Source organism: Micromys minutus (assembly GCF_963924665.1).
Source record: "Micromys minutus genome assembly, chromosome: 17".
Classification (NCBI taxonomy): Eukaryota; Metazoa; Chordata; class Mammalia; order Rodentia; family Muridae; genus Micromys; species Micromys minutus.
This window is the reverse complement of record NC_137952.1, coordinates 20,344,963-20,370,753: the sequence shown is the minus strand read 5'-3', so window position 1 is coordinate 20,370,753 and position 25,791 is coordinate 20,344,963. Positions and strand designations below refer to the sequence as shown.

General features: G+C 48.2%; 3 protein-coding genes across 3 annotated transcripts; 1 reads left to right on the top strand and 2 right to left on the bottom strand.

The window, feature by feature from the left end:
- Window positions 1-1,945: 1,945 nt before the first annotated feature.
- On the bottom strand, window positions 1,946-2,666 carry NOP10 (NOP10 ribonucleoprotein). Its single transcript, XM_080931790.1, has 2 exons — window positions 2,531-2,666; window positions 1,946-2,298 (listed from the first exon to the last, which is right to left on the bottom strand). The coding sequence occupies exons 1-2, from the start codon at window positions 2,582-2,584 to the stop codon at window positions 2,158-2,160; spliced, it is 195 nt and encodes a 64-aa protein (XP_080787916.1). The 5' UTR covers window positions 2,585-2,666; the 3' UTR covers window positions 1,946-2,157.
- On the top strand, window positions 2,583-15,679 carry NUTM1 (NUT midline carcinoma family member 1; the record flags this gene model as incomplete). Its single annotated transcript, XM_080931525.1, has 7 exons — window positions 2,583-2,715; window positions 7,878-8,583; window positions 10,188-10,316; window positions 11,928-12,067; window positions 12,595-12,869; window positions 13,212-13,328; window positions 13,739-15,679. The coding sequence occupies 7 exons, from the start codon at window positions 2,583-2,585 to the stop codon at window positions 15,677-15,679; spliced, it is 3,441 nt and encodes a 1,146-aa protein (XP_080787651.1).
- A 1,288-nt stretch (window positions 15,680-16,967) lies between these two features.
- On the bottom strand, window positions 16,968-24,074 carry LPCAT4 (lysophosphatidylcholine acyltransferase 4). Its single transcript, XM_080931271.1, has 14 exons — window positions 23,639-24,074; window positions 22,116-22,258; window positions 21,584-21,804; window positions 21,128-21,240; window positions 20,958-21,018; window positions 20,665-20,723; window positions 20,430-20,464; window positions 19,824-19,878; window positions 19,659-19,741; window positions 19,278-19,403; window positions 18,945-19,077; window positions 17,982-18,080; window positions 17,473-17,629; window positions 16,968-17,201 (listed from the first exon to the last, which is right to left on the bottom strand). Exons 1-14 carry the CDS (start codon window positions 23,750-23,752, stop codon window positions 17,026-17,028), a joined length of 1,575 nt encoding a protein of 524 aa, XP_080787397.1. The 5' UTR covers window positions 23,753-24,074; the 3' UTR covers window positions 16,968-17,025.
- Between the last annotated feature and the right edge of the window lie 1,717 nt (window positions 24,075-25,791).

Genomic DNA, 25,791 nt, shown 5'->3' with positions numbered 1-25,791 from the left:
TCAACCATGTTTTGAAAACTTTCTGAAAGTGATCAAAATGCAGAAACTCTCCGGAGCCTTTCCTGAGACCTTGGTTCCTCGTAGGTGCAAACAGTTAAATCAGCATGCCTAATAATGGATCAGAGTGACCCTCAGTGGTTAAGAGCATTCACTGCTCTGAAGGAAACCCTAGTTTGGTTCCCAGTTTTCACATGTGGCTCTTAACTGCCTGTAACTCCAGGTCTAGGAGATCTGACCCCTGCTGGCTTAAAGACATATAAAAGATCTATATTTAAAAAAAAATTAAAAGACATGGATGGAGGTTGTTTTATTTCCCGGTCTAGAAATTCCCTTTCATCAAATGGCAATTCCCAATCTAGTTCAATAGCCTGGGAATAAAACGAAACCTGTTACAACTTAAAACTGTATTAGATCTTTGAGTATTTTAAATATCCACAGCCCTGTATTGTATCCTCATCAGTGAGGGTGGGGGGCAGGGTGTGCATACACATGAGTCCTTCTATCTTTGGGACCCAGGAACTGAACCCAGGTCTGTAGGCTTGTTGGCAAAGCACTCTTGATGGTCCAAATACTTCTTTTGCTCTTTGGAGATAAAGTGAGATAAGAGTTCAAACTCTACCTGCCTTCACTTCCCAAGTGCTGGAATTTCAGGGTCACTAAACCCAGTCTTCTGTATGGCTTTGTGCTTGTTAGTAAGGCACTCTCACCTACTGTGCTGTTTGTAACCTCAGCTCTCTTTTGGTTTTAACCACTGAACCAGCTCGCCAGCCCCCTTTCGGTTTTCTGATACAAGGACTAACTGCACAGCCCAGGCTGGCCTGCAACCCACAGGGATCCTTCCACCTCATTCTCTTTAACCCAGGCTCAGACATGAGCAACCATGCTCAGGATGTTTTACATAGCCTATGGCTCTTGATTAAAACTTACAATTGTATTTGGACAATTCCATCTCCTCTCTAAGGGAATCTACTTTCAAAGGCAGCCTTGCTGGTCAAAACTTCTCAGACTTTACATTTTGAGCATTTTTTTGTCCTCTGACACGTGCCGGTCTTTTTACATATACTTATATGTACTACCTAGTTCACGCTTACAGCTTCTTCTTGCCTCCACACACCGATAATCAAGCTCCCTAAAGCCATGTGTCAGATGCTAATAACCAGGGGATCTTCTAAGAAGTTCTTGCTAGATTTCCGACAGTTTCCTTTTCTCCATCTTGATTAGTACTACTTTCAGGTTAAAGTCTTTTTTATTTATTTTGGTCTGCATAGCTGGTGCCATAGAATAAAGCTAAAAATGCTAATATTTTATTTACTTTTGCAAGCAAAAAACAGGATTGCATCCAATACTGAAAAGAAAAAAACAAGACACACCTCCTATCAGACAGACGTCACTGACTTGGTTAAGAAACTTCCATGGATGAAAGGAAGAGGCAGTTAGACCTGAGGTCCAGGGCATCCAGCTCTACATAGAGACTCTGTCTAAAGATAAAAAAAGAGAAAACTTCTAGGGTTGGGCACACTTGTTATCCTACAACTCAAAATGTGGTGGCAGGGCTGGAGAGAGACGTTCTTTCTCTGAGGACCTGTCTGTGTTCTATCCCCAGCAGCCACATAAAGGCTATCACTGTGTAACTCCAGGGATCTGACTCCCTCTTCTGGCGTTGATGGTTACTAGCACACATATGCATAGTTACATGTAGGTGAGATACTAATACACACTTTTTTTTTTGATCTTTGAAGAATTCAGAATATTTTTTTAAAGGTGCCACAATTAGTAGTTTTTCCAGAAATGCTGACCTTTCTAGGAGTCTTTCACAGCTTTTCTTCCCCAACACCCTAGCTCGGATGGCACACAGTTCTACTGAGGGCTTAAGAATGTTCTCAAGTGGCCTGTACTGCCAAAGGTACTACCCTTTCCCCATCTCTTCCTCCAACAACACACAAAATGAACTTTCAAGTCACTGTATCTTTAATAACCTGGCAGTAAATCAAAACAACAAAATGTTTCTTTACGAGCGATGTCCATCACTAATGACCCATTCAGGTAGCGTGAGATGGGGTTTTTAACAGCATGGGAGGGCTTCAGGGCTCTTGGGCTGACGAGTTTGGTCGCTGGTAGTCGGCCGGGGTCCGAGTAGCACAAAAGACCAACGAGCCCTCAGAGGACTGGTCGCGGTTGCTGGGTCATGAGCACCTTGAAGCGTTTCTTGATGGTGATTCGGTGTCTTGAGTATTTGTCATCTGGGGAGAACCGAGCAGGATGGGCAGAGCAAGTCTGTTGTCCCATGGGGTCAAATTTCTGCTCGAGGAAAAAATAAAATCTCTGTATATGAGTGGTGTGACAGGAAGGGGACAAGAAAATGGGAAACTTGAGGCCAGGAGAAACGGTGGTCAGAACAAGCCACTGCCTCTATCTACCACGTTTTTGGCTCCGACATGGCTCCACTCACTGGGCAGCGCAGGCCGGTTCCAACCGCTCCTCCCGTCTACATTTTTCATCCTTCAGATATACAGCTGTTTCCTCCCCTTACCTTTAGTGTATAGACGCGATCGCCCTGCTCGTTGAGGTAATACTGGAGAAACATGACTGTCCCTCGACAGAAAGACTACAGTACATTTACCGCCAGCCGCGTTTGCCCGGAATGCGCCGCCTCAATCCTGTTCGCCAACCTCTTTCCAGTCCAGCCGGAAGTCCGGCCAAGGCATGCTGGGAAATGTAGTCCACTTCGCCGGTCGTAGTCAGATGATCAGAAGGGGGCATAGTAGAGCAAGACTTGCTTGGCCTTGGGTTCTAGCTAGTAGCAACCTTGCAAAATTATTAAGATCCATGGAATTGCCCACTGTGTGCCAGGCACTGCCAGGGATTAGAGAGTAGGGATGGATGTGAGTTTAATGTTGATGCATCATTCACTATTGATAATAGTCCTATCTTTAATTTCAAATTACACACCCAATTCAGAGGCACTAGTTTTCTAGTCCCTGGTGAAACAAGGGCTCCAGGATTCTCAACATCCTTGGGAAGGAGTTAAGATTTTTTTTTTTTTTTGGACCCCTACTTTTTACATCCGGTTTCCCGCCCCATTTCAAAGTATTGGCGGCAAAGAGTGCATGATGGGTATTCAATATTATGCAAAGCGAAAAAACGTAAAGGTTTTCTCATGAACTGGTGGCATTTGTTTTAGAGGTCAAACCAAGATTCAAACTCGGGACCTGACCACAAATTCAGCTCTTTCTTATATGGTGAGTAGCGGATAATAGCACAGTAAGGTACCCCTTCTCGGAGTATTTTAAGTTTTTAAACGACTGAAAAGCCTCATAAGAGTCTGGTTTAAAGAATTAAAAACTAAGACGAAGATACTGCAAGATGATCATTGCAGCACTATCGATAGTGGAAAAAAATATAATAGCATACTAAATTTGTAGCCAGAAAAAAAAACATAATTTTTTTTTTAAGTAATGAATATAGACGGTTTGCCTGCGGTTGCATAAGATACGTTCAAAAAGCCAGAGAGCTTAACACATGCTTGTAACCCCGGAAGTCCAGAGGCTGGCGCGGAAGGATCTCTAACATCCAAGAGGTCCATGGCCTGCCTGGACAGTAGTATTCTAAACAGTGAGACCCTGTTTTAAACCGAGGTGTGTGGCTGAGATTTTGCCGCGGGTAGGAATGTACGACAAACAGTTAATATTGGTATTTTCTGGCACTGAGGACTTGGTTACAGGGAAATGAAAGTAAAAAGTGCTTGCTGATATATGGTTTATTTTACATAGCCTGGATTTTTGTTTTTTTCTGTGTAGGTTTTGATGTTATTGTTGTCGACTGTTTTAACACACACACACACTGAATTTTAGTAGTTTTCACTCTCCCATCTGCTTTTCTTAAACCCCTTGAACTCCCACTCTAAACGTTTTTTTTAGTCTGACTTTTGAGTCATGCTATTAATTTAAAATTTAAAAAGTAATTCAATGAGAAAAACTTTATGGTAATTTTAAGGCAGGGGTTGTGCACTCAAGGGGCTAAGGTCAGAGAGTTTTAGATTTCAGCCTAGGCTATATAGCCAGACTGTCTCAAAAATGCAAAAGGAACTGGAGAAATGGCTCAGTGGTTAAGAATGCTTGACTCGCTTGCAGAGGACCCATCTTTAGGTGTCAGCACCCACATAACAGCTCACAACTGGTTCCAACTCTAGTTCTAGAAGCTCTGACTCCCTCTTCTGGCTTCTTCCGGCACCAGGCATGCCCCCAGCTACACAGTCATGTTCAGGCCAATATTCATACTCATAAAACAAAGCTACATAAACCCTTCAAAAACTCTTAGAGATTCTTCCCTTCTTCCTTTATTTCTTCCTCTCTCTCTCTCTCTTTCTTTCTTTCTTTCTTCCTTCCTTTCTTTCTTTCTTTCTTTCTTTCCTTCTTTCAAGGTGAAGGTCTTTAAAACCAGTTCTCAGGAGGCAGAGGCAGGTAGATCTTTGTTGAATTCCTACCCAGCTAGGGCTAAAGAGTGAGATCCTGTCTCAAAAATAAATGTTCACTTAATTAAAATCTTTTTTAATTTAGTACGTTTTTTCAACAAGTGGGAAAAAGGCCCTGGCTTCATGGGTTGCAGAACTGCTCTGACAGGACTACTTGGGCATTACAGAGACTTTCTTTCAGAGTTTCTCTTTGTCGCTCATGCTTTTCTCAAACTCTTAACTGCCTGAGTCCCAGGATTACAAGTGTCCGATGGCTTTTCAGGAAGGTGGCGCTCACCCCACAGAGATTGGACACCCTGGTTCATCTGAGACACTTCAGGGTCAAGCATTCAGTTTTGTTTGGTTTAGTTTTGTTTTTTAATCTTCAAGTATACAAACCGTGCACTCTGAATTTGGCTCAGAAAATAGAGTCATTGCTGAAATAAGCCAAAGGTCTACCACCTTTTTGTTATCATCGTAATCCAGCTTCAGAACTGGAGAGAGGGCAGGGCTCGGGGGTTAGAGGGCTTGCTGAAGAATAGACAGACGACTAGGAAGCCAACAGTGAAAACTGCAGTGTAATGCTGGGAATCCGAGAGACGATGTCCTCAGAGAGGACACCCAACAATCATGCTGTTAAATTCATGGAGGGAGTTTTTCTAAATTTTGCTTACTTCCTAAAAATCCACTCGGTAAAAATCTTCTCATTCTCACTACGCAATATTCTCCCCCCTCCCCCACTACAGAATGCCTGGGTCCAAGATTCTGATTCTGTTTTGACCCAGTCTTTTGACCCAGCCTACCTTCCTTGGATATCATCTGCCTGGATCCTGGCCCCAACTGTTACGTGTTGGAGCCTTCCATACTGCCACCGTTGCTGTGCCTAAACCTTAGATTATGGCATCAGATGGAAGTAAGACTAGGGCTAGTGGAATGTGGGATATTTGCCACCTGGGATGTCAAATTTGCCACTTTACTTAGGGACATATCATTTAAGCCAATGTATAGAGATTTGAGGAATTAAACCCCACAACAGGCGTTAGGGAGCCCAGGGAAATAGATTTTTATCATCAAGAAGGGGGGGGGGTATCCTTGGGAATGAACCAGTATATCAGAAGTAACACACTGACTATTGGGACTAGATACCAATTACCAATTTGATTCCCAGGAAGAGGGAGAACTTGAACATGTTTGAGGTGGAAACAGAGGCTTATGTGTCAGTATAAGTGGTGTTACCGCGTTTCAAGGGAGGAATCATGATCGGAGTATTCTGGCCTGCTCTAGGACTTTGCCATGGGAAGTCAGGGCCAACTCTCTTGATCTTTCCAAGAAAAGTATGCTGAAGTGTGGAGAGTTGGGATTGGGCCAGGCTGATTAGCCTTACTCAGAAAGCTAAAACTCAGTGGGGTTATTCACTTATTAGCCAGTGAATGGCGGTAGAGATTTTGTAATACTGCTTCTTCCCAGGGCCTGAAAGGCTCCTTCTAGCCAGAGATGCCACTTGTCAGTCCAGGCAGCAGGCTTTTCTTTCTTTTTTCTTTCATTGTAATTTATTATGCATATGTCTGGAAGTTGGAAAGTCTAAGGTCAAGTTTTCATCTAATTCGTTCTGGAGAGGGGTGTGTGTGTGTGTGTGTGTGTATGTGTATGTGTGTGTGTTTATTTGTTTATTGAATCTGGGGCCTTGCATCTGCTATGCCAGCATTCTGTGAGCCGCAGCACCCATTTCACCTTTTAGTTTGAGGCAAGATTAAGTTGCTCAGGCTGCCTTTGAACTCCCTCTGTAACCCAGGCTGGCTTTGAACTTGTGATCGTCCTCCAGAGTGGTTATATTTACAAACCTGCATTTATTTATTTTTTTAAGTAAATGTGTTATTTTTTTGTTTGTTTGTTTAGGAGCGGTTGTTCTTGATTTTCAGGCTGGAGGAGATAGGCCGTCTTATCCACAGTGAGATGCTCAGTTCTCCTACCAACTGTGGAGCTCAGACCTTAGGAACATTTTCACTGTGTTCAGAACTTGGAGGTAGAACCTGGCCCTCTGGTATATGGGTCAGATGAGTGAGAACATTAATTTGACCCTATTTCATGTCTCCTTTATGGTTAGGTAGTGGAATCTGAGTGGTACTGATGTGTCAGTGGAATACTTTTTTTTATGGAAAAAAAAGGGAGAAGTATTGCATGAAATTAGGCCAATTTGTCTCTGTTTTTATCATTTAAAGCCATGTGGGATGCAGGCAGGTCTTTGTAATGAAGCACGTCTGTGTGCTTATCGCCCCCTCTGCCTGATCAGCATTCACATAGCTGGTCCCTAACAGGAACTGTGTTCCAGATTTCTTTCTTCCTTAGCTCCAGCCCAGTGTTTTGTTCTTCATGAGCCCTAAACTTCTACTATTAAGCAGCACCGGGCTGGAGAGATGGCTCAGTGGTCAAGAGCACTGATTGCTCTTCCATGGGTCCTGAGTTCAATTCACAGCAACCACATGGTGGCTCACAACCATCTGTCGAACAGAGCTGCCCTCTTCTGGTTTGCCTGAAAACAGCTACAGTGTACTCACATAAAATTAATTAATTAATTAATTAGAAAAAGAAAACATTAACAAAAGTGGGACCACAGATAGTCTGTGCTGCCAAATTTCAACTCATCCATAGTTGAAATTGAGAGCACTGGAAATCTCCCTCCCTCCAAGGTCCTCCCCTCTCCAAGGTCCTCCCCTCACTTTATAAGAAAGTTTCCGGGAACCAAGAATCTAGACTAACATATTCTGTCCTGGAAATTGTGTGTCTGTAGCTACTTACAGGAGCCATAGAGCAGTTGTAATCAGGTGTCTTCCCTGTCTTGTGATGTAGGTAAGGTTATTAGATGTCCATGTATTTTGAGTGGGACTATTTTTGGAGAAATGAGCTTCATGAGTCCTAGAGTCACTAAGCCTGTTCCTAAACTGCACTTTCTGTTATTTGAGATTATTAGGAGCAAGAGGTGTAGGAGAAGGAGGAGAGTGATGGATCAGTGTTTGTGAAGCTACCTCCTTTACACCGGTCTCACGAATGCTTTAAGAGCCTGGATTTCCCCTGCACTCGGTGTGCTTGCAGGCAGGTGCCGATCTTGTTTCACGTCTTCTCGATCTGCTTATGGAGCTGGCAGGGAAAGTCTTCAGGAGTGTTTGGAGAGATGCTCTTAGAGGCAGGGATGGCTTGAGCTTCTTCTTGGAAGATGTAGGTCTATGTGTCTCTTGAATGGGACCAGCTACTCTAACCTACTAGTTCAGGGGCAAAGAACTACTTGAGAGGCATTTATTTACAAATACACCCATCCACCTTCCTTCTTTCATGTGTTGAGAGTCGTTGCTCTGACCCCTTAGAGACTAGGAAGTCAAGTGGCCTAACTTCTTGTCTTCTTCCTACTCCCTTCTCTTCTTTGTCTCCACAGCCTTTTCGTTACCAGGACCAGAAATGGCCATGAAACCTGGTGCTGGCCTGGCCCCTTTCAGTACGCTTCCCTTTGCCCCACCTCCTCCTGTTCCACCAGACCAACCCCTCTGGGAGCCATCCCCACAGCCCCCTATACCTCCTGTCTTCTCTCCAGGCAATCCTCTGCTCCTTTCTGCTTTCCCCAGCCCACTGCTGGTGACAGGAGAAGGAGGCCCTGGCCCCAATGTGGCTGGAACTGGCCAGGTCATTGTCAAAGTCAAGACAGATGTGGGGCCAGCTGAGTCTTCTCAAACTCAGAACCTTATAGTTACTCAGACAGCCCTAAACTGGATTCCTTCAGGTGCTCCCTGTGGGAGCCAGGAGGGGCCTCCTCCTTGCTATGTGACAGCCTCTAATGTGAAGACCATCCTGCCCACTGTGGCTGTTGGAGTGAGCCAGGAGGGCCCTGCAGGACTTCCCCTACAGGTTCTACCACCAGCTGCCCAACTGGCCCCCATTGTGCCCCTGGAAAAGCCCTGGCCAGGAACACAAGCAACAACCGTGGAAGGAGGTCCTGTGGCTGCTCGGAAGCCCTCTCAAGGTGACCTTGCCTATGCTTCCAAGGGTGTTTATGAGAACTATCGTCGCTGGCAGCGTTACAAAGTCTTGGCCCGGACTCACCTATCCCAGAGTCCCGATGCAGAAGCTCTTTCCTGCTTTCTTATGTAAGTGGGGGTGGGGGTACTCAAGGTTGACTTTTTTTCTAGGGCTTTTAGAGAGGATTCTAGGATAGACACAAAAGTTTTGGTTACTACAGAATTCTGGAAGGCAGTTAGTTGTGAGAGTGAGAAGACACTGGTAAGAGAATGAAAAACAGTGCTCCGTTCTTTCCGGCTTATAAGAAACATTCAGGTCCTGTTTCCTAAAGAATACCTACATCTCTATGAAGTCCTGCAAGCGTTTTGTGGTAATCTTGAGAAGACTGAGAGACTTCCTGTCATAAAACAGGAAGCAGAGATTGACATGTAGGTCCCTGCCTGCCTGCCCTTTGACACTGACTAGGATGAGGTGGGCTGGGCCCTGACTCATTCCTGTGGGAATGGTGAAGACAGCATTGGACCAGGCAGAGACCTTAGTGTGTGTGAACCCTGTCTCACTCAGAGGTCAAGGCGAAATGGGGAGAGAAGCACAGCTGGCTCCACACTTACTAGGTGTGTGATCCGGAGCAGGACCTTTACCACCTCTGGCCTCAGGTTTCTCATCACAAAAGGGGGTAATTATACCTGTCTACAGGGGTTGATCAGAAGATTAATGGTGCTTGGCAAAGTGCCTGGCACAGAAAATGAATCATTCAAATGGTCATCCTTTTATTAATACTATAAAAAGGCAACCTGAAAGATGAAGGAAGCCCACAAAAGGCCAAAGTCGCTCTTCTTTAGATTATGTGTACGTTTAGCCAAGATGCCAGGAGTTACAGGCTGCCCTTTTTGTTTATATATTAGTTTTTAGTCATTGGGAAATTTTCTCTGCTTCCCAACCACACTGCAGCTCACAGCTGCAGACCAGTGAGTAAGCTCTCTCTCTCTCTCTCTCTCTCTCTCTCTCTCTCTCTCTCTCTCTGACTTTGGGAGAGCTTCTTTGTGTTTGGATCAATAATCAAGAGACGTTCCCAAAGTCCTCAATAAACACCTTCTTACTGAGTTCCTGGTTTCTTGAGATGGTTCTTGAGTTTTCACTCGTGTCCTGACGGCACCGTTTTTAAATCTAGAACCAGTATGAGCTCTCATGGTTTGCACAGGACCCATCCCTTTTTGTTTCTGGCCAACTCCTGCTCCCCAAGCGTTAGTGCTAAGACCTTATGCCAGGCATAATCAAGACTTTGTACAACAGCCATCCAGGAAGCCAGTTTGATGCTGCATCCTGGGATCCTGGCTTCTAAAACCCATGGTGATAGCAAACGTCCCCAGGTGGTTCTGATACTCAGTAATGTTTACCGACTTGAAGAGAAGCTGGGGGAGGCTAAAATGAAGTCCTTGCTTTAGTCTGCACCCTTGATTTCCTCTGGAGCTTCCCAGAAGTCCAACATTTGTTTGAAAATCTCTGTTGGCATTCTGGAGAGATTTGCACATCTCAGCAGGAAGGGCAGCAAGAATGGTAAACAACTGGAGGTGAGGCTGTGGAGTCTGGAGATCTTATTAAAATGGAACATGGCAGGGCTTGAGGGACATACTAGGTTTGGGGAGAGACGGGCATATGAATTGAGGTGGGCATCAGAAGAACAGGTGTAGGGTACACTTTTACGATGTGTCTGACCTAACGGGGGTTTCAGCCCAGTGCTTCGTTCCCTGGCCCGACTGAAGCCTACTATGACCTTGGAGGAGGGACTGCCAAGGGCTCTGCAGGAATGGGAGCGTACCAGCAACTTTGACCGGATGATCTTTTATGAGATGGCAGAGAAGTGAGTTTGATGAACCCTCATTCACCCTGCAGGGGTGGGGGAATGGTCGAATATAGGGGTAACAGACAGGCAGGTGTATGTATGTATGTGTTGGGGTATGGAAGGGAGTAAAAGGAGCTTCAGCAAGATGGCTCAGCAGGTACCAGAAGCCTGACAACCTAAGTATGATCCTCAGGACTCACAGGGAGGAAGGAGAGAAGGGGCTCCCAGAAGCTATCTTCTGAGGTCTACACATATACATTGTAGGCATGCACATATATACATACATGCATACAAATAAATGGAATAAATTTAAAAATAGAATAGATTAATGCCACAGGAGGAAGAGGGCTGTAGGCCAGATGAGGATCTCCTGGGCCCCTCTTGCTTCTACCACCTAAGCTGTCTGTTCTTGAAAGCTCCCCTGCCTCCGGGTCTTGGATCTGTATGTGGCTTTCATATTGAAGGTGTTAGCATAGGGTTGAACCCAGGGCCTCTGAAACCCCCACACTGAGAGAAGCTCACCATGAAGGCTCTTTAGCTCAGCATATGGCAAGTGGCTATTGATCTGGAACGTCACATGCACCTTTCCTTTCACGGTTTGTTTTTTGTTTTTAAAAGATAGCACAGAAAACCCGGTCTCTCCCCCCCTCCCCCCATTTCCAGGGAGGGACCAATTCTGGAAGAGGTTGGCCAGAAGAAACAGGGTACTGGATACCCAGAGTGCTCTTCTGACTCTCATTCCCCATTTCTATGGGATAATCATGTCTAAAACAAGTAACTTTGGCTGTCTGTGATGTTGTGAGTCATCACACATGGCCCTGGGACTGTCATAGGAGTAGCATTTGAGACCAGGAGTTCAAAGCCAGCTTGGGCAACATAGTGAGAATCCCTATCACAGCAACTGGGGAAAGAATCATTTCCGCCAGGTGTGCTTTTCTCCCCCTGAATCTGAACCTTCAGCTTCCTAGGTTACCCTTGAGGACCTGTTCTACCGTTTGTACTCTGGTGGGCTCTGCTTCAGAAATTCTGCCATTTTCAGTTGTAGAAAGGGGCAGATGAGGCCATCAGGAGCAACCCTTTAGAGTGTACCTCTGATTACATGGATCACACATATATGAAGTAGTAATTAATCGGGGTACTGGGTGAGATTGACACAGCAGAGAAGTAGAGGATATCATTTTGTCCTGGTGTTACCCATGTTGTATATCACCAGTTCCTTTAGTTAGCCTCTTGAGTAACCATTGAAGGCAAAGGGACAATATAATAGCATTTCTCAGAACTGTCATTAGGCTACCTGTGGGCAGCTTCTCCTGGCTGTTCCAACTTCAACAGTTTTAGCCAAAATGGGGGTGTTTGGTTTCTTGGCCATGTGTGGATGCTGCCTGGTATCTGTGTTACTTATGGGCTGGGTTCTTCTCACCACAGTCTGTGCGTTTTTTTTTTTTTTTTTTTTTTAATATTATTATTTTTTTCATTTTATGTACATTGATGTTTTGCCTGCATGTGTGTCTGTGTGAGGATGTCAGATCTTAGAATTATAGACAACTGTGAGCTGCCATGTGGGTGCAGGGATTTGAATCACTGAGCTGTCTCTCCAGCCCTTGCCTGTTCCTTCTTAACCCTCTGCAGATTCATGGAGTTTGAGGCTGAGGAGGAAACACAGATACAGAATGCACAGTTGATGAATGGCTCCCCGGGTCTGTCCCCTATAGGCCCTTCGAAACTTGATCCTCCAGGGTCCATGGTCCCTGAGGCTTGCCAGCAGCCAGGTAAGGCTACCCACAGAGCAGATGAGGAACAGGAAAGGTCCCGATTTTGGCTTCTGTCGCTGTCTTTCTTGGAAGTGATGTTGTAGAAGCCAAATGCCCCATGGGAAGCTGGGGTCTTGGCTCCTTTGGTCTTGGATTGTGCATGAGCTCTTTACTTTATCAGCCTAAGAACTGGGATTGGATCAGGTGGTTTCTTGGAATGTCAAGGTGTGTGGAAAGATTTGTGTGTTCTCTCTCATACCCTCCAGCTTTTATGTTTCCTCCCCCCAAAGCTTGATCCTATTCTGGAATCATTTCCTGAACCCAAATTTCTTCCCTTACAAGTATCACTGGGGGGCTGGAGAGTTGCCGCATGGTGGCTCACAACCATCTGTAATGAGATCTGATGCATTCTTCAGGTGTGTGTGTCTGAAGACAGCGACAGTGTACTCATATAAATAAAATAAATAAATCTTAAAAAGAAATAAGTGCCACCAAGAAGTAGATAGCAAAGCATCTTTCCCACTTTCTTTTATCCCATCCTTCAGTGTACATTCCAAAGAAGGCAGCCTCCAAGTCACGGGCTCCCCGTCGGCGGCAGCGCAAACCCCAAAGGCCTCCAATTCCTCAGGCACCCAAAGAGATCCCACCCGAAGCTGTGCGAGAATATACTGACATCATGGAAGGGCTGATGGGGAGCCACATGGACACTGGGAAGACAGAGGAGGAAGAGGGGCAACAGGAGGATGCAGGGATGTATCCAGATCCAAGTCTTCTGTGCTACATTGATGAACTATGTTCTCAGGAAGTCTTTGTCTCCAAGGTGAGCTAGCTCTACAAGGCTCATTTCTAATAGATATTTAAGGGCTAGGCACTATGGGACATCAGCTCTCTGGGGTTCTGCATATGGCAGAAGCCTCCATTCTTAAATTTTGAAGAGATATTTGAGAGTTGGGTACTATGGACTACCAGCCAAGTCAGTAGGCTTCATTCTACAATTTGGAAATAGGTATACATGGAGGCAGCTGATGGTAAGGACTACCACAAATTCTGTAACTAACTCCACGGTGAAAGTGGCAGCCTGGGTCTCACAGCTTCGTCTCTAGAGCACCTGGGCTTACAGATGACTTTATAGCAAGATTTACACTGCTCTTCTGTTCCCCAGGTGGAGGCGGTCATTAACCCTCAATTTCTGGCAGATCTGCTGTCCTCAGAAGAGCAGAAAGACCCTTTGGCTTTAATTGAGGAGCTAGAGCATGAAGAAGGACTTACTCTTGCCCAGGTAAAGTTGGGAGGCAGAGAACACCAGGAAAAGAAGCTTGGCTGATTTTGTCTAACCCTTTGATATCTTCATACTGTTTTTAGAGGATTTAGGGTTGGGCTTTGCATCATACGAGGGCATAGTAACCAACATTTGAATAACACGAGGATAATCTTCACACAGTACAGAAAAGCATCATGCCTACAGTCTAGAACAAGTAGGTATGGGACTGTGTGAACAAAGTACATGGACGAGGAAAGGCTCAGAGGAACAGAGCGCTAAAATAGAACGAGCTACAGTATCTATCTTTGATACCCTCACTTAAGACACTTGCTCCCCCCCCCCCCACTATCTACCATCTCCTATCACCCACTCAGCCACCTCTTCACACCATGTATAGAACTGGCTGGCATTTGTTCATTCCCTTCCAGCTGGTCCAGAAACGACTCTTGGTCTTGGAGGAGGAGGATGCACAGGCACTTCCAAGTTGCAGTGGAGCTCAGTCAGACTCAAGTCCTTCTGTTTCTGATGAAGATGAAGATGGGGGTCAAAGGTGTCGGCCCTCACCTGGACTTCAGGGGGCTGTGGGCATTGCTCGTATTGGAAAATCTGCCTCTCCAGGCAAGCAGGCAAGAGAAGTGCGTGGTGGGCAGGAACAAACACTAGGTGGTCCCAGGGGAATTCATAAGGATGGAAATAGTCTGCCATCCCCTGGCAGCTGGGACTTGCAGCTAGAACTCACAGCTTCTCAGGGAATGCAAGTACCCTTGGGTATGGAGAGAAAAGGGTCTGGGAAGGCTATAAAACAGCTATCTGCAACTCATGATGGCCATCTGGGAGGTACGGGGTCCTCTGGGCACTTCCCAGTAGCAGACAGGAATCCAGAGGTTTTACCTTTTTGTTGGCAAGAAGATCCCCAACACATGAGAGCCTCCAATTTGGATGTTGGACTTAGAGAGCCAGTTCCTCTGCAAGGACGTGGGTTAGAAAAACAGGCTTTGGTGTTGCAGGTAGGACAGCAGATTGGGGGAGTTGGGATGCTTACTCAAGGAAGAGAACAACCTTCAGCGGTTTCTCAGAAGGGCTCTTTAAGAGCCGTGTGGGGAGATGACAAAAGCCCTGATGTGGTTCAGAGTTACGGTCAGAACCATTCCCCCGGAGCTGCTGGCAGCCTAAACAAGGTGTCTCTTAGCCCAGGACTGTGGCTGAGCAGTGGCATGGGAGCTGTAGGTTTAGAGTTTCCGTTTCAATTTGAAAACGTCATTGATCACATCCAAGATGAAGCATGTAGAAGGGAGGACCAGGCACCGAGTTCTAGAAACAGTGCCTCTCTGAGTTCTAGAAACAAAGTGCCCAAGGATGTGGGGAGCAGTGTGATCCCCTGTGGAGGCACAGATACAACAGCTGCTCCAGAAAAGAGAAACTCCTGCAGCTTGCCAGTATCTTTCACGGCCAGTGGTCCAGGTTTGAGGTCCAAAGAAAATCAAGAGCTGAGCTCTGAAACTATAAAGAATCCTAGTGATCTGTGGGATGAAGCCTGCTCCCCACTGCTACAAACACTTGGCTCTTCCACACTGGGGTCTTCAAAAGACATCCTAATATCCACATGCCAAGGCAATCTTCTTCTTGGGACCCAGGCTAGCCAAAAGACAGAGAACAGAGGTAATCTACTTTTTCCTCTGTTAGAAAACACAGAACAGGTCAACATACTAGATGTCAGAAATGACTGTCACCCCCAACCAGGGGTCCGCAAGGATTCCTGCTTATCAAATTTTAATTCTTATAACCTCCCAGGAGAGGGCAGGGAAGACATAGTTTCCTCCAAAACCACTGACCTTGTTCCTTTACAAGGCAATCAAGAATCTTACACACATGAGACAACCAAATCGACATCTGGCCAGGGCCAGGAAAGTACTTCCCCAAGGCAGGGAATCACAGATGCTTTTATTCCGAGAGAAACCCCTATTATAGAAGCATGCACCTCGGCTGATAGAGCCAAAGGAAGTGAGACAGAGAAGGAGGAGGAAGATGAAGAACTCTCCAACTTCTCCTACCTTTTGGCTTCAAAACTTAGCCTCTCTTCAGTTCCCCTTAGTACTTACCATGCCTCTGGAGGTCAGAGAATTGTGAAAAAACCTCTCCTCTTTGCTGAAGTAGATGACCTTGGCCAGCCTTTACACCCTCCCAAGTCTGGGAAGCAAGCCCTAGTTGCTAGTCCTGCTACTGTTGTAGAGAGATCTCAGCAAGCTCAGTTAAGTAGTACTGGTCAGAAACCCCTTGCTCTGGGAATGGCACAGCTCCCACAGTCTCATAAAAGGCGGCGTGACAGTCTTACCACCAGCAAAAGGAAGAAACGACGTCGTAGCCAGTAGGAAGCAGAGGGACACCCTGTTCCACCTAGCAGCACCCAGAGGTGGGGGTCCAAGAGTCTTTATTTTACTGCTGCCGGTGGCGAAGCAGCCTCAGCCAAGGGCTGCTTTTGTTCTTGTGCAAGAAGCTGGAGAGCCTGGGGCAGGTCAGAATGCCTAGATTGCAGGGCGTCCTGTTAGTGGGAAGTAAAAGGGAAGTTTGGCTTTGGGAAGTTATGTGGAACAATAAAGATTGTTTTTGGTTGGAAAAGGCAATGTGCTCTTCTGTGTGAGCATCCTGGCTGAGGCAGAGGACAAAGCTTTATGACAAAGGTAGGCTCTGTGGACCCACTGCCCATGCTGCTGGCCTCTTGGTGCCCCACAGTAGTTTGCTAACAATCACTTTCATGACTAGATAGGTTCCCAAACAGGAGTCCCAGAAGGTTCATTTCCTCTTAGCAAGACTGAACCTTGTCTGGACGGCCTATTATTGTCTGCCTCCTTTAAGTCTACAGGGGAAGAGGGGGGGATTCTTTTTGTAGGTCAGATCAGATCTCCCACATCTAATTTATTTCATGTATTTGTGTCAAGACATGTAGCACCTTGGGTGCTAGGACAGCAAGGCTGGGGGGAGGGGGACTTTTCTTCCTTTGAGGGCTGGACAGGAAAGACTTTTCTGTTCCTCAGCTCATGCTACTGTAGGGAAACACCATGTGGTTGGTGTGACTTGGAAGCTCACTTCCTGACACAGGGCTCTGCTCTGAGTATGGGCGATGGAATAAACTCTCAGTGGGACTGTTAAATATGGAATGGTAGGAAGCTATATTTTTATCTTTAATGAGGACAGAATGAGAGGGAACGAGAAGGGACAGGCTGAAAAAGAGGCTCATGAAGAAGTCAATCAAGATGTGCATATTTAGTAGGTGGTAACAGGAGGGACAGATACAAAAATCACCCTACGATTTCCATAGAGTAAACACCCCGGTCCATTTGTGAATGAGAGAATTCAGGTATGGCCAGGATTAATCTTTGGAGGTTTTTGTAAAGTCCAATGGAAATCTGGCAACCAACCGTTCATCTCTTTCCTTCACAACTAAAGATTCCACCCTCGGGACCAAGCTTCAGATTTTTTTTAATAGATATATATTTATATTTATATATAAAATAGTCCTTTACAAAAAGACCCCACCAAACAAACAAAAAAAAAAAAAAAAAAAAAAAAAAAAGAAAATAAACTTAAAAAAAAAAAAAAAGATAACCAAAAAATCAAACAGGAGCAGAGGTGGGGCTGAGGCATAGGGTAGGCCTCTGGCGCCGTCCTGAGAGCAGGGCTGAGTTTGAGCTGAGGGAAGAGTGGGAGGCTGAGGTGCTCAGTCACCCTTCTGTTTGGGGGCCTGTACAGTCCCATTGGCCAGGGCAGTGGGGCTGCTGGGGGATGAGGCATTTGGTATCTGGGAGGTGCTTCGAGGCTTGTGTGGGGGGCGTAGGTAGGCGCTGAAGAGCTTGCCGTACAGGGGGTCATGGAGGGAGAAGTTCTGGAATTGACCTGGACAGGAAGAGTGGGAAATGGAAGTTACACCACTTGAGAATGAGGAGAGGGGACACCCCTCCCTTCGCTTTCCTCAGAACCCAGCCCAGCTAGTCTGTCTGCCTTCTCCAATATAACTCCTTCCTCACCCGCCCAGTTCTCACCCACCTTGCCTACTCTCAGAGGTTCTGACCCCCGACACTGGCCACTAGCCCTCAGTGCTTAGAACGCATCCTGGTGTTGACGGTGCCCCCGGTGCCTGCATGGGGCAAAGGCGGCAGTGACTCACAGAGGGACAGGCCCTGGCTGCATCCAGGCTGGCACAGCTCAGCATGCAAAGTCATGGCGGCGGGGCGGGGTGAACCCAGCAACAGATGCAGGATGGTGCTGAAGCCATCTCTGTAGAGCAGCCGGTCAGATCCTTCTGCCTGCTCTTCAGCAAAGAGCTTGCGGGGCAGGAAGGGAGAGATGGAGACAGAGACAAAGAGAGATGCCCATCAAGCTCTCTCCTTCAGACAGTGCTTCATGATTTTTCCAAGAATGCTGCACGTAAGCCTTCTTGGATCTCTAGTACCCGTTCTTGCAGGGCAAGTGGAAAACACCTCGCTTCTGCCTCCTTGTTCCCGTTCCCAGGTAGGTCTTGGTGGGAAATTCTGGATGGGCAGTTTTAGGGAGCACGGCGCTAGGGAGGGCTTGCGTTCTCTAAGAGCTAACTGGGAACGGTACAATATACCGTCTCTTGGGGTGCAACTGTGGGGTAAAGTGTGTCAGCAGCTGTCCCCAGTCCCTCACAGGTACCTCAAAGGCCAGGCGAGTCAGCTCCTCCAGGCTCCTGCCCCCATCCAGGGCCGCTAGGGCTAGGGCCACATTTCGGAAGTCCACCAGACCCTTGGCATCCTGGAGGGTGAAAAACCAGGTCAATGTGGGGATCAGACATCTTTCTTTTGCACTCTGGACTTGGACTTCTGTTCAGTAGGCTTAGAAATGATGCCCGTGACCATTTTGCTCAGAACTAACTGACCACTTCCCAGGACTCCTGTAAGTTCTCAGGCCATATGCTATCCTTCTGCCATAAGCTATGCCAAGCCATGCCGCTGACAAAGCCCTCCCACAGAGATCGAGGAATGTCAGGGGATCTCCCCAGGAATTCTGAAGTTACCATCCATTCCATTACCAGAAGGGAACAATCCTGGTTCCCAACCCAGGCAAACTGGTTTTCCTTTGACTCAGCCTACGTGGGAGAACTGGCCCAACAGACTTGGGGGCCGCTGATCTAACCTTTTTTTTTTTTTTTAATACTAAAAATCCAAGTGAGACAGATGCTATGTTTATAGGGGATATGTTGGCTGAGACGGGGACGGTTTTCCTCAGTTTAAGAAATCCACACAGCTTAAAACTTAAAACTTTAAATTACTTTAAAACTTTTACAAGGGTCTAACCATCTCTTCCAGGCTGGCCTTAAACTCATGATCCTTTGCTTCTGTTCCCTCTGAGTGTTAAGGATGTTGAGACCCATAGACTGTGTCTTATTAACACAGAAAGGGGCCCTGTGCGTGGTATAAAAAGCTCCTGTCTGCTATAAAAACTGGAGGGTATTCTTGATACAAACACAAACTACAATTAGAATTTGACAGGATACCTGGGTTACATTTCCGGAAATACAGTTTGCCAAAAATAATCACTCGGATATCGTCCCTGAATCTTGAGCTCCTTGGCGTTGGAGGCAAGCCGCCCATTTTGCCCTAGGTTCTAGTTTCTTACCTGCTGGAAGTAGCTGAAGGCCCCAGCCACGGTCTGAGGATCCGAGAGCTGTAGCTGCTGGGCAAACTCCTCTTGGCTGATCATTCGACTCCGGCCCGGCTCTGCCCCCATGTCCACAAAGCCGGGGGACAGGCTACAAGGGAATCATTGGCAGCAGAGTTGAATCAGTTTCTTTTAGGACAGGCCATGCGCAATCTTATCCCTAGAACTAGGCTCCTGGTGCAGCCTCAGCTGCTTGTCCCCTGAACCCCTGAACCCCTGAACCAAGGAGTTCCTGGCCTTGTTTCCCCTATCTGGGAAATGGCTTATATCCTCACCTTCAAGGTAACTTACCCAGCCTTCTGCAGCACCTTTCCCAGCTCCCAGAGCTGTGGTTCCAATGCTACCTTCAGCTGGCCCACCACAATCACAGGTAAGCTCCCTACAAACTCACATTCAGTGGCTGGAATGCCCAGGGCCCTTCGGGACAAAGAAGTATGGAGATCAAGAGGAGGCAGCGGGAGACATGTCTGAGGTTTCATTACACTCTATTAGACTGGCATGGTCAGTTTCCTTTATCTTTTTCTCTCCTTGGTCTCGGCTGTCTCTCAGCCCTTCCCCGCTACCCCAATCCTTTCTTCAAAGCCTCCTGCACACCCTTGTGGTTCCCCTGCTCAGCAGAACTGATCCAGGAAATACTTTGTGGAACAGCAGGAAATAATTTGTAATACTCACTGTGCCATGACTCTCTGGACATTGTTGGCATAAAGGGTGGGGTCCTTACTCTCCTCTGGGCTGGGCTGATAGACAGGGAGGAACTGAAACAGAAAGCTCTCATCAGGACCTGAAAGCATGCATGGTTACTACTCTATTTCCCCCATCCCACTAAGGATTTCATACCTCTACATCCACGATGCTGCAGGGCTGAGAGGCTGTGAGCCAGAGAACTTTGAGTCTAAGAGAAGAGAGATGGGTGTTTAGCACTGTTTAACCTCATAGCTGCTCCTCATAGTTAAACAAGGCAGTGAATGGGACATTCTCTCTTTGATACAAAAAAAAAAAAAAAAAAAAAAAAAAAAAAAAAAAAAAGGATCTCAAGCTCTGGTTACTCAGGAGGCTGTTAGAAGGGCCAGGAAGGTGATTGGCTGCAGGAAACATGCCAGGGAGGAAGAGTAGCAGGCAAGGAGAAGTCTGTGTACTGAGGCAAAGGGAAGAGCCATTCCTAGTGGTATGAGTTCCATAGAAAGGACCATTGAATTGAGAACTGCCTCCAACCCCCTCTCCCCCAACCCACACACAAGCAACACAGGACAGTAAATAAGGAACTGTAATTACAGCAGGAGTCTTAGAAACAGTGCCAGGTAACAAGGAGAGGTCAGAGGGCAATCTCCTCTAGAGTTCTCTCATTCTTACACGGTAGGCCATTTTATCTCTTTTAGAGACTGGAGCAGAAATGCTCTGGTGGACCTGACCCCCCACCCTTTCCCCCATAACACTAGCACTCACACGCCAGGGCCCCTCCATGCCCAGCTGGTGGTATCCTATGGGAAAAGCAGAAGGATAAGCAGGTTACTCCTCTTTCTGGAAACTGGCCAGTCTCCTTCAGCAGACCCTCAACCTCCCCTCACGCCTCACCCCAGATGCATATCTTTAACACACCACCAGCAGTTTCCACTTATGTCCACTTAAGGAGGGACTCATGCTTCCCTGCTTCCGCCCTTTCCCTTCCACAGAGACTCACCACGCTGTTGGGGTATCGGATGAGGACAGGCTGCACGGGCACCCCAGCGATGAAGGCTCCTAAATCCCATTTCCACCCCCATCCCCCAAGGCAGAAGTTAGTACACAGAGGTAGCTACAGGGCATGAGCGTCTGGAACAAATCCCCAATGCCATGTGGCTTTGCTCCACTAAGAATTACCTCTCTGACTCACCTTGTCAGAGAGGTAGGAGGCTCACTGTCACTGTTACCCTCCCCACCCCAAAGCTGGAGCTCCTCCTCCTCGGCCTCACCACCCACCATCATTTTACTTACCTGGTTTGAACTTCAGCAGAGCCTTCTTGTTGGAACAGGTGCCTTCAGGAAAAAATAGTACCTGGGTGAAAAACAAAACAAAAACAAAAAACCCAAAGCACAGAGTGAAGTGGGGAGGAAAGAGCAACCATTCGGGCACATGAGGCAGAGCTTCAAATATCTTTACCCACCTGAGGCCACTTGCCTCCTGAGGTAGCCCGCCTTCTGACCTCCTCAACCACTCGGCGCCGGGAGGCTGGGTCGTGCCGAGATACTAGGATGGCTTGATTAAATCGAAGAAGGGCTGGGTTGGGGAAAGTTAAAAGGAGTTGTCACTTGGTTCTGACCCCCGAGGCACTGACATCTGGCAGCTTCAATTTCCTCAACAGTGGAAGATATTTCAACAATCCATTTATTGCTACAATCTATTTATTGTAGGCTCTTTCTAGCACCTTGTTTCAGGCCCCAGCCCCAAGAGTCTAAAGATCTGCTGACAAAGTGAATGGTGTTCATTTACATTCGTCTGCCATCAGACAAGTACCCCTCCTGACATTTCTCTCTACACTGGAAGCCAGTGTTTCCTTTTCTAACTCTTTGGGCTCCAGGGGGTTGCCATTCCTCCCCTATACCTTCTTGGATTCTCTCACCTCCAATGACAGGCACAGAAAGATTCTCAGCTCGAGATACAACCTTGGGCAGGTCACAGGGTAGCAGTACAATTGGGTCAAAAAAAGTTGAGTGGGGGGCAGCAACCAGGACAGGGGCTTCAAGGCGAGAAGCCCTTTGACCCCGAACGCGGATCCGAAGGAAGCCAAGCAGGAAAAACAGCAGGCGGCTCAGACCAAGAACACCATTGTGGCACACAGTCCTGCCAGGGTAAGGCTGGGAGTCAGTGGACGAGGGAGTTCTGACTCTTAAATCAACCCTGCCCCCCATCCAGGCACCTGGGAAAGCAGGGTACCCTTCTTTCCCCCTCAAAACACGTTGGCCGTTAGAGTTTAAGTATTTTGGACACTGTCCCTTAGAAGTGAGGTCCTAAGGACCACATCTGGGCTTGGCTGACAGCTCGTGGTACAGTTCCAGACCCTGGTGTGTGTGTGTGTGTGTGTGTGTGTGTGTGTGGTGGAGCAGAGCATCTAAAGGGGGAAGAAATGGTCTCAGGAGTTGGGTCCCACTTACTTCCTCCATCCTGTAATTGGCTCCAGAAGCTGCTCCTCAGTGAGACCTGCTACTTGGAGCCATGCGAAGGGCCAGAGGAGAAAGAGGACAATAAAAGCTAGAAGTATTCGGATTGGGGCCAGCAGTACCCCCAGGAGGCAGAACTGCAGAAGGGCAGGAGAAAATGTCCCTTAGGGCTGGGAAAGACTCATTCCACAGCGACCATCTCCTACAAGGGCTGACCCAGGGACAAACCGTTAACACCTTGTAGGTGACAGGGTCGAGCACAGGGTTCCCAGTGGGATAAAGGTGCTCCTGTGGTCAGGACAAAGGATCAATACCACAAGGTGTTTGTTTTCTCACTTTCAGGTGACCCCCTCCCGCTAGAAAGACTACTGTCATAAATGTATCTGGTTTAATGAGCTGGGAGGTGGTGGACCACGCATTTAATCCCAGCACTCAGGAGGTAGAATCTGGTGGATCTCTGTGTGAGTTCCAGGGCAGTCTGGTCAACAGAACAAGTTCTAGGGCAGCCAGGGCTACATAGGGAAACCCTATACCCACTCCCTCCACCGGAAAAAGAAGAGGATTAAATGAGAAAATGCATGGAAGGTATCTAGCCCTGTGTTTGATGTAGGTTAGAGACAGCTCTTCCCCAACATCCCATCTCATTCCATAAATAGCTCCTATGTCAAACAAACCCGGTGCGGGGCTTTCAACACTTTGGGCCCAAAGAGCAGATGGCTGGAAACACAGAGATCCACTTTTCAAGCCTCAGGTCAATCAATCCCTAGCCTAGTACTGCAGAACAGCAATCCTTAGGTAACATTCAGCCCTATTCCGCAAGGTAAGGGTTGCCAAGTGCCAGGCTGACTCCAGAGGCTTCCTTAGGATTGAGCAGGTAAATAAACCTAGCCCCTGGGGGCCGGCCTCACGGGAGGTGATCACAACAGAAACCTTGGACACTTCCTCCCCACACTACCTCCAGGCTACCCTAGGGTGGTGCGTCCCTCTACTTCCTGTAGCTAACCCCCCTCCCAGGCTCCCTGCCCCCACCAGTAGGTGCTGCAGTGAGGGAGGTGGTGGCGGAAAGAGGAGGTGTTGGAAGGGCGCAAGGACGCAGTCTCTAGGTCCAAACCGTTTAAGTCGAAGCCCCAGATCACTGAGCACGCCCCTGCCCCCACCCTGGGCTTTCCATACTGTAGCCTCCAGCTCCAACCTAGCCTGTCAACCTCCGTAGGATGTAATCCGCATTGCCCAGTGTCCTCCATCTCTCCTATCCTTGGGTTCCCTTCAGTCCTCCCTCCTCTCCGATTCGTTTCTTCATCACTTGAAAGCCTATCTATCGCCTAAGCTCGAGTCCACACCAAGGTTCCTCGCCTACCCACCCCCAGCCGCCCCCACGTGCGCGCCCCCTAACTCCCTCCCCACAAGCTCCTCATCCGCCTCTTCTGGCATCCCCTTGCCCATCTCGGCCACGGCTCCTCACCACCCGGTCTCCCCATCCCAACCAGTCTTCCACACGTCCCCTGCCCACACCTTACCTTAACCCTCTGGAGGCCGGAGAGGTGTAACTCATGCACGAACGGGTTTGGGGACGCAGAGGACCCAGAGGTGGGATCGAGGGGGGCCCAGGCCCCAGGACTTCCCTGGCTCATGGTGGGAGAAGGTAGAGCGAGGGCCGCGGCCCCCCTGCTCCCGGCCCGGGCCCCGCTCCCGGTCCGGCTCTGCAGAGCAGCACGGCTCGTGCGGCAGTGGCAGCGGCGGCGCTCTGGTCCCAGCCCCGCCTGGTGCCGGCCGAGGGGCGGAGAGCGGCGGCGCCGCCCGGGCCGCTCGCGTTGTCAGGGCGCCGGCCGCGGGGCGGGGCTTTCGGCTCTCCAGCGTCCCCGCTCAGCCGCGTTCTCCGGGGCCCCTCGCGCCATTCGGAGCGCGGCGACCCGAGGACCTGCCTACCCCTTTCCGAGGGGTCTCGGGCTGGGAGCGGGGCAGAGAGGTGGGCGCGCAAGCGAGCGCCCCGGTCACCTTCCGGATGCTGCGGCCACTCTGCGAGTGCGGACGGGGTGGGCCCCGTGTCGAGGCAGGTTGCCGAGGCCCGCAGCTGCGGAAGGAGGCCGGGCGCCCCTGTTCCCGCCGTTCCTCCGCCCCAGTTTCCCCATCTCCGGGGCGGACCACCGCTTTCCTTCCCGGTCGGCGTGCCGCCATAGTGGAGCCCGCGCCCTCTCGCGGCCGTACTGCGTGTCGCAGCTCTCGGCGTCCGCGCGTGCCGGGCTGCGTGGGCCACCGTCACCCGCGCGCTCGCATCCCTCGATCTTGGCGGGTGTACGTCCCCCACTTCGGCCAAACCCCGCTCGGGAGAGGTAGCGACCTCAGCTTCTGTACTGGCTTCCCTGTGGAATATGGAGGTCACCTAAGTTCCTGTCACCTGCAAACCCCCAATGCCCTAAAAACACACTATACAACAGCCTAACTGATGGAGCACCGGGGAATTGAGTGGACTTTGAAACCCATAGCTACCAACACTTTCAAATATACAGTGCATAGGGAAGGAGGTAAGAACCGTTTATGAAAATAAGCTGGGTTCAGTTCTTCCCTCTGCGTGCTGAAAGGTAAATGAATGGATGTTGAAGCCAGAAAACAAGGAGAAAGAAGTCAGAACTGACAATGTTAGGCCCCCAGATAATGCCTTCTTGAGGGCTTACAAGTTCAGAATCTCTGTCTGTCTTTCTCTGTGTGGTCATAGGACAACTCGGATGTTCTCTTTTTCTACTTTTTGGGTCTCAAGATTCAAACTCAGGTCATTAGACTTGGTGTCAGTGGCAAGCAACTTTATGGGATGGGCCATCCTACAAACCTGATTTGGGACTTTTAAGAAATAAAGTACAGGAGATAAGCTCTGGAGAAAGAGGACGTTGAAGGGGGGATTAGGTCGGATCCAGAAGTCACTCTATCTAGATTCTGCCTCAGTCCCCTATAACTTACTTTATCTCCACCTTTGGTTGTATCCACAAGAAAGGAGCAGCTTGGCACTGTCAGGGAAATATAAGCAATGCATCTTAGTTAAGATTTACATCTGCTACATCTAAAAGTTTGTATGTGGCTCCCCTCCCCCTCCACGTTTTGAACTCATCGTCCCCAGGTGATGGTTACTTGGTTCGAATTTTGGGAAATGTGTCTTCTTGTTGTGGTACCTGACAGAAGCAGTTTAAGAATGGAAGGGTTGTGACTCACAGTGAGAGTTACAGCCCATCGTGTCAGGGAAGGCAGGGAGCCAGAGTGTGAGACAGCTGGTCACACTGGAGCAGAGAGGAGGGAATGCTAGTACTCCGTTCAATTTTAATCCCCTTTTATTTATGGGCCCCAGCCTATGGAATGTTGCCATCTACATTCTGGGTGTGTCTTGGTGAACCTTTGTTCAGTTAAACCTTTCTGGAAACACCCTTACGGACATGCCCAGAGTAAGTCTCTATGATGATCTCTAAATCCCATCAAAGTGACTTTGAGGACTAAGAAACAACAGCCAAGGCTCTTAAGATCACAGAAACACTTATAAGGGGAGGGGGAGGGGAGAGAGGAGAGGGGGAGGGGCGTGCTGGGACAGCCAGACTCTCTAGTCTTCAAGTCAGGTACCTGATCCTGCTACACACCAAATCAAGACATTCTTTTGCCTAAAACACACACACACACACACACACACACA

Excerpts from the sequence above, each read along its gene's own strand:
- NOP10 (XM_080931790.1), bottom strand. The coding sequence starts at position 2,584 with ATGTTTCTCCAGTATTACCTCAACGAGCAGGGCGATCGCGTCTATACA. Across the intron at positions 2,299-2,530 it reads ATCGCGTCTATACACTAAAG|AAATTTGACCCCATGGGACA; the intron begins GTAAGGGGAGGA and ends TTCCTCGAGCAG.
- LPCAT4 (XM_080931271.1), bottom strand. The coding sequence starts at position 23,752 with ATGAGCCAGGGAAGTCCTGGGGCCTGGGCCCCCCTCGATCCCACCTCT. Across the intron at positions 19,879-20,429 it reads GCATGGAGGGGCCCTGGCGT|ACTCAAAGTTCTCTGGCTCA; the intron begins GTGAGTGCTAGT and ends CTCTTCTCTTAG. Across the intron at positions 19,404-19,658 it reads GTCCAGAGAGTCATGGCACA|GGCCCTGGGCATTCCAGCCA; the intron begins GTGAGTATTACA and ends TTTGTCCCGAAG.